This window comes from Danio rerio, chromosome 4 (assembly GCF_052040795.2).
Source record: "Danio rerio strain M-AB ecotype USA chromosome 4, GRCz13ab, whole genome shotgun sequence".
NCBI lineage: Eukaryota > Metazoa > Chordata > Actinopteri > Cypriniformes > Danionidae > Danio > Danio rerio.
This window is the reverse complement of record NC_141024.2, coordinates 48,225,524-48,239,973: the sequence shown is the minus strand read 5'-3', so window position 1 is coordinate 48,239,973 and position 14,450 is coordinate 48,225,524. Positions and strand designations below refer to the sequence as shown.

At 36.7% G+C, this 14,450-nt stretch overlaps 2 protein-coding genes across 3 annotated transcripts in view; both read left to right on the top strand.

Moving 5' to 3' along the window:
* LOC141381647 (uncharacterized) overlaps window positions 1-14,450 on the top strand; it is a 751,802-nt gene that overhangs the window by 205,745 nt on the left and 531,607 nt on the right. The gene's annotated exons all lie outside the window — the stretch shown is intronic.
* The window catches only part of LOC108183687 (uncharacterized), a 119,518-nt gene continuing 107,837 nt past the window's right edge, over window positions 2,770-14,450 (top strand). The window contains exons 1-3 of one of the 2 annotated variants that reach the window (XM_087249207.1): window positions 2,770-2,809; window positions 3,534-3,684; window positions 8,804-10,837. In XM_087249207.1, the coding sequence (XP_087105333.1) occupies window positions 8,980-10,017 (1,038 nt within the window). In that variant the 5' untranslated portion in view covers window positions 2,770-2,809; window positions 3,534-3,684; window positions 8,804-8,979 and the 3' untranslated portion in view covers window positions 10,018-10,837. Of the gene's footprint in view, window positions 2,810-3,531; window positions 3,685-8,803; window positions 10,838-14,450 lie in introns of those variants that run through there. The other variant, XM_088650478.1, reaches the window with a different exon arrangement.

Here is a 14,450-nt window from a genome sequence, read left to right as displayed (position 1 = left end):
TAATACAACAACAGTAATATAAACAAATTACTCAATTACTGTAGGTTTTACACATAAGGTATGTTACATTACACCACTGATGACCATAGTAAAATCCAGGATTTTCAAAACTATTTATCATATTTTAACTAGTCCTTCACCCACCCACTTGTTCCAAGCATGGATCGAACTAGTAATTCCTGCATGGGAGGCAAATGCTCTAGGAGGAGGCTATGTGAGCGATGCTTTTGGGCTGCACCAATGACTGTAAAAAATATGGACGACGCGACAGCCCTTTTTCCCATTGAACGCCTTGAGGGCAAAACGCCTGCTTGACGGGCACAAACTGTCGCAAAAGACTGCTGAAATTGGAGCCAGACATGCGCAGAAGGATTGTCTGATGGAGCCAGAGGAGGAGCCGCGAAAATGAGCAGAGTCGAGCTTCCAATCAAACGCTTTATGTAAAATCAACTACGCCCCCCGAACTTCTCAGCATGCGTTTGCTGTCATATCAACACAAATGGATGTAATAACGTTAAAAAATATGAGGGTTTTATATATTCAATCGCGCCAGCTCCAGGCCGCAGCGCATAACTTACTCGCGGCGTCGCGGGCTGATTCCGGCTCGCATGCGGCAGCGCCTGCTCGCTCGGCCGCCGCATCTGGCTCGATTGACTCGGGCTGGAATTGGGTAGTGAGTCCAGGCATCCGGAGTAGGTCCAGCAGAGGTAACATTAGTCAGTCTGAGCTCTAAGAGATAAGTCTCTGGCAGGCGAGAATCTAGCCGGAACTGTGTTTTGCTATCTGGGTGGCTAGGCGTGTATCAGCAAACTAATAAAGCCCGAAAAAAGCCCTGAACTTAGCGAATAAACAGTGTTCCACCAGGATCATGTATGTCAGAAACTATAGTTTACTGCTGAACTCATTTTGTCATGGTAAAATAACACAGAAATCGAATAATAATAACAATCACAGCTGTCAATCACGATGACACGCCCAGCATTAAATTACTGCTAAAAACAAACTGTTTACAAAAATGAAGATCTGCACCTATTTCAGCACAATAACCAGTGCCTTAATCCACCAGAACTATCTTTCGGGACATTTTATTGCAAGTGTAATATTTTTTTTTATTTGGGCTCAAGTCTCCTTCATTAACACGGAGGAGGCGGGCTTTATGACTTGTACTGCAGCCAGCCCCCAGGGGGCGATCTAACGGCCGAAACCTTCACTCAAACGTAGGCTTGCGGCACACTTGGGCTGCACTCGCCAGCTGGCCTCCGTTAAACACTATACTACGACATGCAGGGGTTTTCTTTAAAGATAGTTGTAAAAAATACACTAATACACTTTAGTGTGATTAAAAACCTTTTTACTATAAATTACTATTGTATTTTAATTTAATTACTGGTGTGTGGGACAGGTGCAGTGCTGTAAAACAGTAGAAATGTATGTAATCGACGCCTAATCTCTCGCTATACACTTTACTAACCCATGAGGGTGTTTAGCAGTCACGTGGGTATAGGCGAAAATGAAGCTTCGGACGTCACTGATCACGTGATGATGGCAGAACGAATCAAGCTCCGGTACACTGCTTCACAGCGAGATGTATCGTTTTTTAGAAACATGCTTTGAAGCCTCGGCGCACAGTCACATCACTAGTGTTTCCTTATTTAAGCTCTTTGTACACAGTTTATAAGCTATATTTTAATCTCTGAATCTGAATTTTTTTAAATAATAATTACTATTTCACTCTGACAGGGTGGACATGTTAAGCTTGACAACATTCAGTTTCAAACACAACATGAGGAAAAATAGCAAACATAAGTGTAGATAGTTACTGTGTGCACAGCAGATGTTTTCACTTCCTCTGAAGAAAAGCCAAATGGACACAAGGATGCCAATGAGTACATCAGAGGGGTCTTAAAGGGGCATTTACCACATCATGACAGGGTGGACAGCAATTTCAAGGACGCGTGCAAAATGATTAATATAATATTATGAAAATAAAATAAAAGTTATTAAATTGATTTTGTTAAACAACCTGTTAAAGACAATGAGAATATTTCAAAATCTTTTTTAATTTAATCTAATTTACCAACATTTTAGACTCACTGAAGTTGTCTGCAGTGTGTGGACATGGCAAAATCACATCCATTCAATGAAAGAATATGACGCAAAAATTTACAAAAACATATTTCAAAACACTGATAATTCTACCTGCATGTGCGTAAAGGTTTAACAATTATATCAAAACATCAGAGTTTCTTTATTGCACATTATGTCCATATAATACTGTTCATTCATGGGACATCTAAGGCACTTAGAGCACTTAGAAAACTAAAACATGAAGTAGTAATGGGTACTTTTATACTTAAAGGGGACCTATTTTACCCATTTTCAGCATTTAATATAAGTTTGTGTCTCTAGAATGTGTCTGTAAAGTGTCAGCTCATAACACCCATCAGTTTATTTGTTATACCTGTTAAATTTCCTGCTTTACACACTTAGTCTAAGTGGATTAAACAAGTTTTTTTTAAATTGTCTTAAAAATGTTTAGAATAAAGATTTTGATCAACTCCAAATACTGAATGTATGTATGTAAACGTATATATATATATGTGTGTGTGTGTGTGTGTGTGTGTGTGTGTGTGTGAGTGAGAGAGAGAGGGAGGGAGAGAAAGTGGAAAACGAGCGAGAAATGTATCAAGAAGTCATGACTGCAACAGCAAGTAGCAAAAAATGCGAAACAAAAGAAAAGACTTTTATTTTGGCGTGATGTGACGTCATAAGTCTGCGCCGCTCTTGCGCTGGATTCAGATGGAGAAAGGTTTGTTTTAAAGCGTTTACACTTATGCAAAGCGATCGATTAAAGTTTTAGGCTTTTTTCATCTGATGCTAAATTATGCTGTTAATGCATACTGCTGCTGTTGACAACATTATTTGAACACTTTATTCTATGTAGTAGTATTTTACGCACAGTAATGAGGGCTATTGTTTGAATAAACTAAAGAAACAGAAACAGTGTGTAATAGGTGTTTTAATGAGGGTTTAATTGATTAAATAGCATGATGCCATTCCATTCTAAATATACATCCCTATGTATGAAAAACGGAGTACTAGTTTTAATCAGCTCATTCTTTATAGCTCTGACTATAGAGGTAAAGTTGGTTTTATATTCACACATTCGTTCATTTGTAAGTCTCTATTGTTCACCATGTTACTTTGAATATTAGATTTGAATTAGCATGCAAGTATGACTTCTAAACAACATTGTTTATTGGACTGTGCGATGCCGTACTTTGATAGTCATTGGCTGGTAATATGATTTCGCTATTTAGAGTTTGCAAATAATACTTTCATGAAGTTATATTATTAAGAGAAAAGTCTGAATGTGCGAATATAAAACCAACTTTACCTCTATGCTTGGACATACCTGATTTCGTTTTTGTAACTGTTGAAGCAAGTGTTGAAGAGAAGTTATTTTTATTTCTGTTCATTTTTTTTTACTTATTTAAACAGGACATTTTTATTGTTTTGTTCATTTTAAACAGGATAAAGTGTCCAAACACAGAGAAAAAAATCCTGCTGAAGCGACTGATCTCCACACTGTTATAAAGATGGCGTTTATTAAAGAGGAGAGTGAAGATGTGAAGATTGAAGAAACATTCACAGTCAAACAGGAAGATCTGCAGGAACAAACAGGTTGGTTTCATTCTCAAACACCAACTCAGTCATATAGAGGTAAAGTTGGTTTTATATTCGAACATTCATTCATTTAGAAGTCTCTATATTGTTTACCATGTTAATGAAGCTCTTATGGACCGTTTCCACTGAGTGGTTCGGTTTGGTACGCTTTTATGGCCGTTTCCACTGTTAAAAGGCGTACCGAACCAAACCGTACCGTACCATGTTTGAAATACACAGCGAGAGATTACAGCGGAATTATAAATACATATGCAGCCATGGTCGATCCGGGCTCAAACAAACCCTGTCTTCATCTTGATAAACAGCCACAAAGTCATGGAGAAGAACAGATTTACCCTGTGCAGCGTAGTTTTTTACGGGCTAGTCTGAAGCCCGAGTGGTTTCGCTTTCTTCCTTGTGTTCGCCACGCGTCTCTATCTGAAATAACAAACTTCTTGAGCTGATAATAATATATGCGCTTGATTATTGACAAGCTTTGGAAACCCAGTCCTGTGAGAAGCTGACAAACGCGGGACACATTCTGTGACACATTCAGAAAGAAAAGGACAAACGTGGGAGTGGAGCGCGGAAAAAAGGCGAAGCCAAGGAGCACGTTATTTATTCAGCAAACGTCAACAAACTGCCTTGTCTTAATCTTTATTATCACCTTTTGGACTAATATGAACTGGGAATGAAGGAATGACTCTCTAACAGAGGCTTCGTGTGCTGCTGAAGATTACAGACACAAATGAGAGGTTTGCTCTGACTGTAGGCTATACTTTGTGCTGTTTTAAACCTAATTAAGGACGAAATGTCTGCTTTGTGTAGTTCTTCTGTAGTTGGTAACATATCGGAGACTGTAAGGGTCTGTATGTCTTCCTATATGTTAATTTATTTATTTACTTTATATAATTACACACGTTACAGTAGGCTATTTTGCACTGTCATTGATCTGCAGTTATAATCAACTAATGTACATAGAAAAGTTAGTAATAAACATTTATACTCAAGTATTTATGTGTGTAAAGCATCTGTTTTGTGAGAAGTGCTTTTCATATGATATGTGAACGACCTGTGCAGCTTTACTGTAGACATTTTCTCGAGCGAAAATGACGTCGACTGAAACTTTGTCATACACCAAGCCCACTAAAAGGGTACCTTTGGTAGTGGAAACGCAAGCCTGATAAAGGTGACCCGTACCGACCCAAACCGTACCGTACTGTACCAGTCAGTGGAAACGAGCCATTTGGTCCAGGGTCAAAACCAAATTTTTAAGCACTGTAAATGACTAGATATACTCTATTCTTTCAAATGCCTTATGGGCATCTAAAGTAATCAAGTCCTCTGGATTGGTATTATTTTAGGTAAATAAGTAATATTAAATAAGCAACAAAGGTTGTAAGATATTTGTCTCCCAACAATGAAACCAGTTTGATCTGGGTGAATTATCTTTCTCATGACTGACTCCACTCTAATTGCCAGCACTTTAGCCAGGATTTTATACAGCAGAGTGAGCTGATCGGACGATAAGATTAACATTTAAGTGGATCCTTACCATTTTGAAGAAGTACTGTTATAACAGCCGATGTCATGAAGGGGGGAGGGATTCCGAAACAAGAGCTTTAGCAAATACCTTGCACAACAGGGGTGTTACTTATAAACACTTCTTATAAAACTCAGCCGGGAAACCATCAGGGCCTGGTGCTTTTCCGGTTTTCAATTTTTTAATTGCATTTTCAATTTCAGAAGGTGTTAAAATCCCTTCTTTTGTCAACTGATCTGAATCACAGAGGTATGGTAGTTCTAAATAATTAAAAAAGCTCTCAATACGTTTAATTTAGTTTACCTCAGAGCTGTAAAGAGTTTTATAGAAGTTTTTTAAATTGATCACTAATACCCTGTTTATCAGTAATAATACTGCCATCATCCTTACTAACTGCTACTATAACACCAGCTGCTGAGGATTTTTTCAGTTAGTAACACAATAACCTGCCAGCTCATTCACCATGTTCATAATGAATCTGGCGTGATCTTATGTGGAGATCCTCTAGGAGTCATTCCGCTTGCAGAATAAGTATTTTCTTATGAAGCTCTTCGGAAGATGATGTTGATTGTAGCTGATCAATTGTATTATTTTTTTAGATGCCATTGTCCATCGCTGATGGCCGACAAACTTCACGATGCTTAGCCGGCATCACGATCCATCACCCCGTCCCCCATTTATATTGATATATAACTTATTATTTGCATGTCATCGTAATAGCAATAACAGTCTTTTCATGAGCTGTGTTAAATGTTACATATAGCTGCTGCTTGCACGGCTGACAGCATCGTGAGGATTAAATGAAGGATTATACAATACCTCTCGCGCTTAAATGTGTAGGTTCAGTGCCAAACACTGTTACCTGTGGACTTGAAGCAACTAGAAGTCTTTTATCCACTCTTGGAAAAGTGTAAATGGTGGATTAACACTCAGCACATGATCACTAATAAGATGTGCCGTTATTAATAACTTTTGGTAAATCTGTATGTTATTTTCATTCTCTCATCTTCAGCGCTTCACATTTTCGCAGTTGTATCATCTGAAGGCAGAAGGCATTGACTGAGTGATTGACAGCTGATATTAACCAATCATTTGCATTCAGTTGTAGAGCAGTGAGCCAATAAGTAGAGCACAAAGGCGGTGCAAGCATTGCAGGCTTTTTTACATCAAGTTCACATAACAACTGTTTTAATCTGTTCCTGGTGCTGTGTTTGACGTTTTTAGGTGCAAAGATGCATTCTGCATAAATGTCTCTTTAATCTGCGCACACAGTGAGGATTTTACAGTGAAAACAATGAAAATGTATGCACTACACTGAACTCAAACCGAACTCTCGTGTTCTCCACCAGCTGTGGGAAAAGCCCTTGTAATGACACAGATCACTGTGCCATGCCCGTAGCCAGGGGGTTTCGGGTTGTTCGAACGAACCACCCCCCATGGCCCCCATGTAATTTAATTTAATATTATATAATGCATATTATAATTATTTATATTTAACATATATATTGTAATAAAGTGTAATTTTATATAACTTTGGCCAGTAATTAGAATCCCATTGAGCCTCAAAGCCACAATAAAGTGACGCGAGTCTTGTGACATAACCCACTGAGTGGTAACTCTTGAATCTTTGATGTGACATCCTCCTTTGATACCTTACTCTTTGGCTCTTTTCTCTTGAGCCCCTTTCACACATGCAGACCTTTCCGGAAAATTACCGGCAATTTTCTGGAAAGGTTGTATGTGTGAACAGGTCCTTTTTGAAAATACCGGTAAATTCGTTCTGGCTATTTTCCAGAAAGAGAAGTTGTAACATTCCCGGTAATTTGCCGGAATGCTGCGCTGTGTGAATGCAGAAGGAAGATTGCCGAAAAGAACGCGTGCACGTCTAGAACGTGCTGACGTGAGACACCTGCTTTAGCCAATCAGAACAGTCAGACGCATTTAGTTAGAAGTTAGTCAGATAATGTTTATATGTTCTTCTTAATGCCAACTGTGTAAATAATCATCGATGAGATGCTTATGATAAGCCGCTGTTTGTTTACCTTCACGCATAGCGTGTGCCTGTGAAACAGCCTGTGAGAGCCAGCACACGCACATATTATGAACATCTCGACATGCCAAAGTGATCCTCCATATGTTTTCTTCGAAGTTGTTCACAATACTGGTCATCCACAGAGTTTGTAATGTAGTCAAATGTTTACAAATACAAGCGCAGACGTTTAAGGCTCATTTGTGGTAAATGATGTCAGAATTTACCGGTATTTTGGAATGGATTTGTGAAAGGTCTTTTCTGGAAAATTTCCGTAATCTCCTCGCCTGTGTGAACAGCGCTTTTTTGAATATACCGGTAAAGTCGTTCCGGAAATTTTCCGCATATTTACCGGTATCACTGTGTGAAAAGGGCTTTGATCTGTATTACAGATTATCTCTTGTCATCTGGTTTTATATGCAGTCACAGGAGCTCTCGTTTGCCTTTTTTTCTGTTTATACCACATCATTTCCCTTCATGTTTGTCAGTATGTTATCGATCATTTGTGTGCATATTATTTTGTTACTCACCCTGTATGTTTCCAAGACCACCAGTGAGTGAGTGTCTGGTTGTTTTTTCCTACGGCACTTCCTCAGTGCTCACCCGACCGGGTGTTTACTTTGACTTTTGCTTTTTCCAAGACTCGCTTCTCAATAAAGACTTGCATTTGAGCTCACTCTTTTTTTAACTCGTGACACAAGTATTTTCTTTCTCATTTGTGTTTAAAGGTCTTTAGATTTTGGCATGATGTCTAGCTTTGAGGCTTTTTTTGGTCTACTTCACTTTGTCAGACAGGTCCTATTTTGGTGATTTCCTGATTGCGAACGTGTGGTAGTATTCAGGTCTGGGTGTGGCTAAAGAACTTGAAGCAGGTGTGATAAATTAAAGTTGTTCTAATGGGAATTTTTTTTTTCACACAAGGCTGTGTAGTTCAGTATTTTGTCTTCCTTTTATTAATAAAAACCTTGATTTAAAAACTGCACAATGTGTTTAATTGTGTTATCTTTGACTAATGTTTACATTTGTTTGATGAGATAAAACACTAAAGTGTTAGATTTCTGCATTGCAATTGTTACATAAAGATTACATACCTCTAGAACATTTGTCATATAAAGGTGCAGATTTAAAGCTTTATGCAGATATTATACATGTGTCATATGTCTATGAGGCAAATATTCTCAGAGATTCAGCTGTTTTTTCTAACAGGTTTACCAGTCAGGCACAGAATGAAAAAGCATTCCCTATTGGCTTTACAAGTTTTACAAAAACAAATTGTTTTGTTGTGATTATGAATATATACAAATAGAAACTGGCCATTTACAGCTTTCAAATTTATGTCTCATCAATATGACAAAAATTAATCTGGGAATAATCATATAAGAATCTGCTTAAATGTGTATCTGTGTAATGGACAGGAGGTTAATATGACAAGATCAATCTAAATATGATCTGCTTTGTCTTTACATTTAATGTGCATCAAAATTAAGATTTGTGTAGCCAATGTTTTCACTTCCTTTTCACTGAGTTTTATGATTTACTAAAAAGTAAACTTATTTCTATTTCAGACCTAATTAAAGACTACGAGGAGAGTAAAGAGGAGGAACATCATGTCAAAATTGAGGACAAAACTCTTTGAGACTGTTTAGAGACTGATGGTGTGTTAAAAGTGAGAGACAAGAGTTGTTTTACCTGCACTCAGTGTGGAAAGAGTTTGGCAAGCAAAAGCAAACTAAAGACTCACATGAGGATCCACACTGGAGAGAAACCATTCACATGCACTCAGTGTGGGAAGAGTTTCAGCCACTCATCATCTCTTAATCAACACATGAGAATCCACACTGGAGAGAAACCATTCACATGCACTCAGTGTGGGAAGAGTTTTAGCAAATCATCGTCGCTTTATAGACACATGAAGATCCACACTGGAGAAAAACCATTGACTTGCACTCATTGTGGGAAGAGTTTCAACCACTCATCATTCCTTAATCTACACATGAGGATCCACACTGGAGAGAAACCATTAACATGCCCTCAGTGTGGGAAGAGTTTTAGCAAATCATCGTCGCTTTATAAACACATGAAGATCCACACCGGAGAAAAACCATTTACATGCACTCAGTGTGGGAAGAGTTTCTACGATTCATCATACCTCAAAAAACACATGAGGATCCACACTGGAGAGAAACCATTCACATGCGCTCAGTGTGGGAAGAGTTTTAACTGCTCATCACACCTTAAAAAGCACATGATGATCCACACTGGAGAAAAACCATTCACATGCACTCAGTGTGGGAAGAGTTTCAGCAAATCTTCGTCGCTTTATAGACATATGAGGATCCATACCGGAGAAAAACCATTCACTTGCACTCAGTGTGGGAAGAGTTTCAGCCACTCATCATCCCTTAATCAACACATCATGATCCACACTGGAGAGAAACCATTCACATGCCCTCAGTGTGGGAAGAGTTTCATCCACTCATCAAATCTTAATCTACACATGAGGATCCACACTGGAGAGAAACCATTCACATGCTCTCAATGTGGGAAGAGTTTCAGCACATCATCACACCTTAAACAACACATGAAAATCCACACTGGTGTGAGAGAGTATATGTGCTTGGAGTGTGAGAAGACTTTTATTACAGCTGCAGATTTGATACGGCACCAGAGGATTCACACTGGAGAAAAACCGTACAAGTGTTCACACTGCAGTAAGAGGTTTACTCGCTCAGAAACCCTAAAAACACATGAGAGGATTCACTCTGGAGATAAACTGTAGACATGATCAGTGCGTTCTAGGGTTTGTTACCGAAACCCGGTGCCATTATAGCACCGGTACCATGGTAACCGGTATGCACCGGTATTAAATCAGCGTATGAATTTCGGTGCTGCGGCATGGACGTGAGGGTTGCATGAAAAAAGGCACATATAGGTGTTGTCACAGCATCACTAAACATTTAATATTCAACTCGTTTAGTTTTGACTTCATTCATTTTTGATTTCTGTCTTGAACACATGATTTATTTACAACACATTTTTAAACACAATAGTTTAACTGACTCGTTTCTAATATCTAACGCTACTTTTTTATGCTGACAGTCAGTGCAGAACATTTTACTAGTTATTTTGCAAGACAGTATTCAGACAAAGTCTTTTTAAGTATTTTATAGTCTTTTATTTAGATTAAAGTGTAATTTAGACTTATCAGTTCACTACGAGAGTTAAAATAATTAGTCAAATTATTTTGTAACTGATTTGTTGTGTAAATCAAAAATATATAGTAAATATTTCTTAAGGAGGCTAATAATACTGACCTTATTTTTATTTATTTATTTTTATTACAAACGGCTTTTATTCATGAAATAAACAATAAGAAATAGGACTTATTATGACTCCAGAATATTTATGTTTTAGGAAACACTAAAAGTTTTCAAAAACATTATTTTAAATGAATGGGAGGGCAAAATGAATCGACTTCAACTGTAGGCCTGTTAAAGTTTACAGGTGCAGCAATGTGCCTTGATGTACTTGAATGTTAGAAATGTGTTCTCCTACACCAGTACAATGTTACTTGTCAAATAAATGAACAAGGAAGATTATTTTGAGTTTAAGTTATTTAATTATCTTGTTTATGAAGACTGCAGAGTGATGGATGAAAACAAATGACTTCCAATAATGTTTTAAGTATTTTGTGATATATATGTTAAAATGTGCTCCTAAAAGTATGTGGCCCCTGCCCGCCCCCCACAGGTTAATAGTAAGCTAATGTAATTTCATAATGCAAATCTTAAATTCATGCTAACCAACAAATGATCAAAGGAAATGTATTAATGTAATACAATATGAATTGATGTTTACTTTAAACTGTAATTATATTGTTCTATTAAAATTATTTTGAAAAAATCATTTGTCAAATAAAATATTTTTGAAGAGTCGTCCACCATCATTTTGTGGCTAAAAAGTGTCGATTCAGGCACCGTTTTGGCACCGGTATCGTTTTAAAAGTATCAATTTAGCACCGGTATCGAAAAACCAAACGATACCCAACCATAAAGTTTTACTCATTCGGGGCAGCTTAAGAAGCTGAGAAAGAGAGCTCCTATACACACTGGTATTAATCCTCCTTTTTACATTATATATGATAACCTAAACCATATTTAAATAACATGGAGTGCAATAGGCACAGCAGGGAAGGGCTTTTTAGAGAAGGAAGGCTTTCCCCTCACATTAAGAAGTTATTTAAGACTTCAAGGTTTGGAGATCTTTTTCGTAATGTTTTTTATGTGGTTCAAGATATTCACGTTTGTGTTTTTCGTGTTCCGATCACAGTGATCTTAGCAATAATATCTGATTATAGTATATGCAAAAACAGAAATATAGAGTAATTACTTTAAATATTAATGGGTTACTAAATCCGATTAAAAGAAGCAAACTTGTGGCTAAAATTAAAAGAGAAAACCAACAGATAATCTTCTGGCAAGAGACACATCTTTCTGATACAGAACATAGGAAATTAGAAAAAATGGGATTTAAGGTTTTCTTTTTCTCATATAATAATGGTCATAAACGAGGAGTAATGACATTAATCTCAAATAAAATCAACTTCCAATTAATTTCTAAGATTACTGATAAAGAAGGGCGATATAACCTAATTAAAGGAACTATCAACCATACCAAAGTTACATTATTTAGTATATATAGACCACCTGAAAAAGACAAAGCATTTCTCAAAAAAATATTAAGTGTTATAGCCAAGGAGACATCAGGTACGTTGATCTGTGAGGGAGACTGGAATGTACAACTTCAGCCTAAATTGGACTCATCGTCTAATAAGCAAATTAGTCAAGAAACTAGACAAATAAGATATTTAATGAAATAATTAGGCTCGATAGATGTATGAAGAGACATATTCCCTCTTAAAAAAAGAATATACTTTCTTCTCTTCTGCCCACATGTCTTATTCTAGAATTTTTTTATTTTTTTTTTTAATGTTTGGGTCAGATCAACATAAAAGAAAAGACTATAAAACTGGAACAAGGGACATCTCAGACCATGCAGGAGTATGTTTAAGAGTGTACCTGGACAATAAACCAAGTAAGACATTTTGGCGATTTAAACTTAAACATTTGAATGATTTAACGTGTGTAGAATATGTTAAAAAAGAACTATTAGAATATTTAAAACATAATAATAATAATGCAGAGGTGTCACCTAGTGTCGATGGGACGCAGCTAAAGCTGTTATGCGAGGTAAACTTATAATGTGGTGATCAAGAAAAAAAATGGAATTGCATAAATAATCTAAAATATCTGGTAAATATCCAGATATTTTTAATAATATCAAAGAAGTTAAAGTGGAACTCAATAAAATATTTGAGGGCGTGTCCATACTTGCTAATTTAAGGACGGGAAAATCCGTTTTGCGCCATGGCGCATGGTCTAAAAGGGTTGATTTTATTTTCTTAATGAGTTATAGGTGTGTTTTGAGAATAAACCAATGAGCGACTCATCTCCCATTACCTTTAAGAGCCAGTTGCGTCACGTCATGAGCGCATTTGCTATTTACATGACGTAAAGTAAGTTCACTTTCGCTTTTGCTCTCGTGGATAGGGAAACCTTTACGCTCAGACATCAATTAGCCTATAAATAATTAATTTTGTTTGTTAAGCGCAAACATTTGTTTCAAAACTATTTCTAAATTCAGTTCTAATTTCCAGCAAACGAATAATTTTAACATTGATAATCAAGTGTGTTCAAAAAACTGAGTTATTTCCAAATACACCTGCTGTGCCCCATACGACCTAAAACCTGACAGGTGGACAAATCTAAGCTTGTTTTTAATCAAACAAATATAAACATGGATATAATAAATAATACTGCCAATAATAATAACATTATACAAAAGCAAATTAAATGAACTGAAAAAGCCTCTCGAGATGAAGAAAGTATGAAGGCTGTGGTTTTAAAATTCATGTAGGCTAGAAATTAATGTTTTGCACTCTCAGAAAAAAAGGTACAAAATTGTACCTTTTAGGGTACAAATGGCCCGTCACTGGGGTGGTACCCTTAAGGGTACAAATTTGTACCTCTATTTAAAGGTACAAAATTGTACCTTCCACATTTGTACCCTTTAAGGGACAATTTTGTACCCTAGACACTGAAGGTACAGAAATGTACCTTTTTATATTATATAGTATTTTCAGGGTACTGACCCAGGCATTTTGATCCTTTAGTGACTGCATGCACAAATAAATAAATAAAATATTTTGGTTCACAGATGTCCATTTTTATTTACTAATGTAGAAATATTTCATTACAACTCACAACTGAATGTGTTAAGAAATAAAATTACACAGCAAGTATAAAGCAGACATGTAAAACAGTAAAAAGAACAATTTAGATAAGAATAAAAACTAAATCTTAACTTAATACAAAGACCACAAGAATACTGTTTAAGATTTATAAACACATTACACAGGCTACATCAAGTACTGCACTTTACAAAGTCCAAAGTATTTGTCTTTAGTCAGAATACTCGGTCATAATAAATAATTTGTCATCAACATTTTCTCTGAATTTCAGAATGAAGGCAAACTTTCTCTATAAATTGCTTCAAAAGTGCAGAAAACCAAATACATCAGTAGCCTCTTCCTCAACATCAGTAGATTACTCCTCATCATCCTCAAGTGGAGTTGTAATTTGTTGTAACACAATATGTGTTTATGTTTTTGATAAACATGACATGTAAAGCACTCATATCTGGAAAATGTTCTTTGATGGTCATTAGGACCACAAGTTATTTAAAAATTTGCTTTATGCATGAATGATAGTGTGCTGGATTAACTTGATGATTGTGATTATCCCAAGAGCATGTAGAGAAACAAAAAACAAGGTTGATCACTCTGGTAACTGGAGTAGATCGAGGCTTGTCACAGTCCACCGTTCATTCAAAATATTCCACTGCAGAAACATCAGGGTGTTCTTCTAATAAGATGGATATGTCAAAAATGTATATTCGTCCACACCATTAGCCCGGCCAATCGCAATCCCATCAACTCTGAAGACTGCCGTGACTCGTCTTGTTAACACAGTTGTCCAGTCGGTGGCCTCCTCCTGTACTTGAACTGTTGGATGTGGTGAAGATGGTTCACTGTAAATGACAAAGCAATAATTACATTAATATCAGTCACTCTATCACTGATGAAGAGAAAAT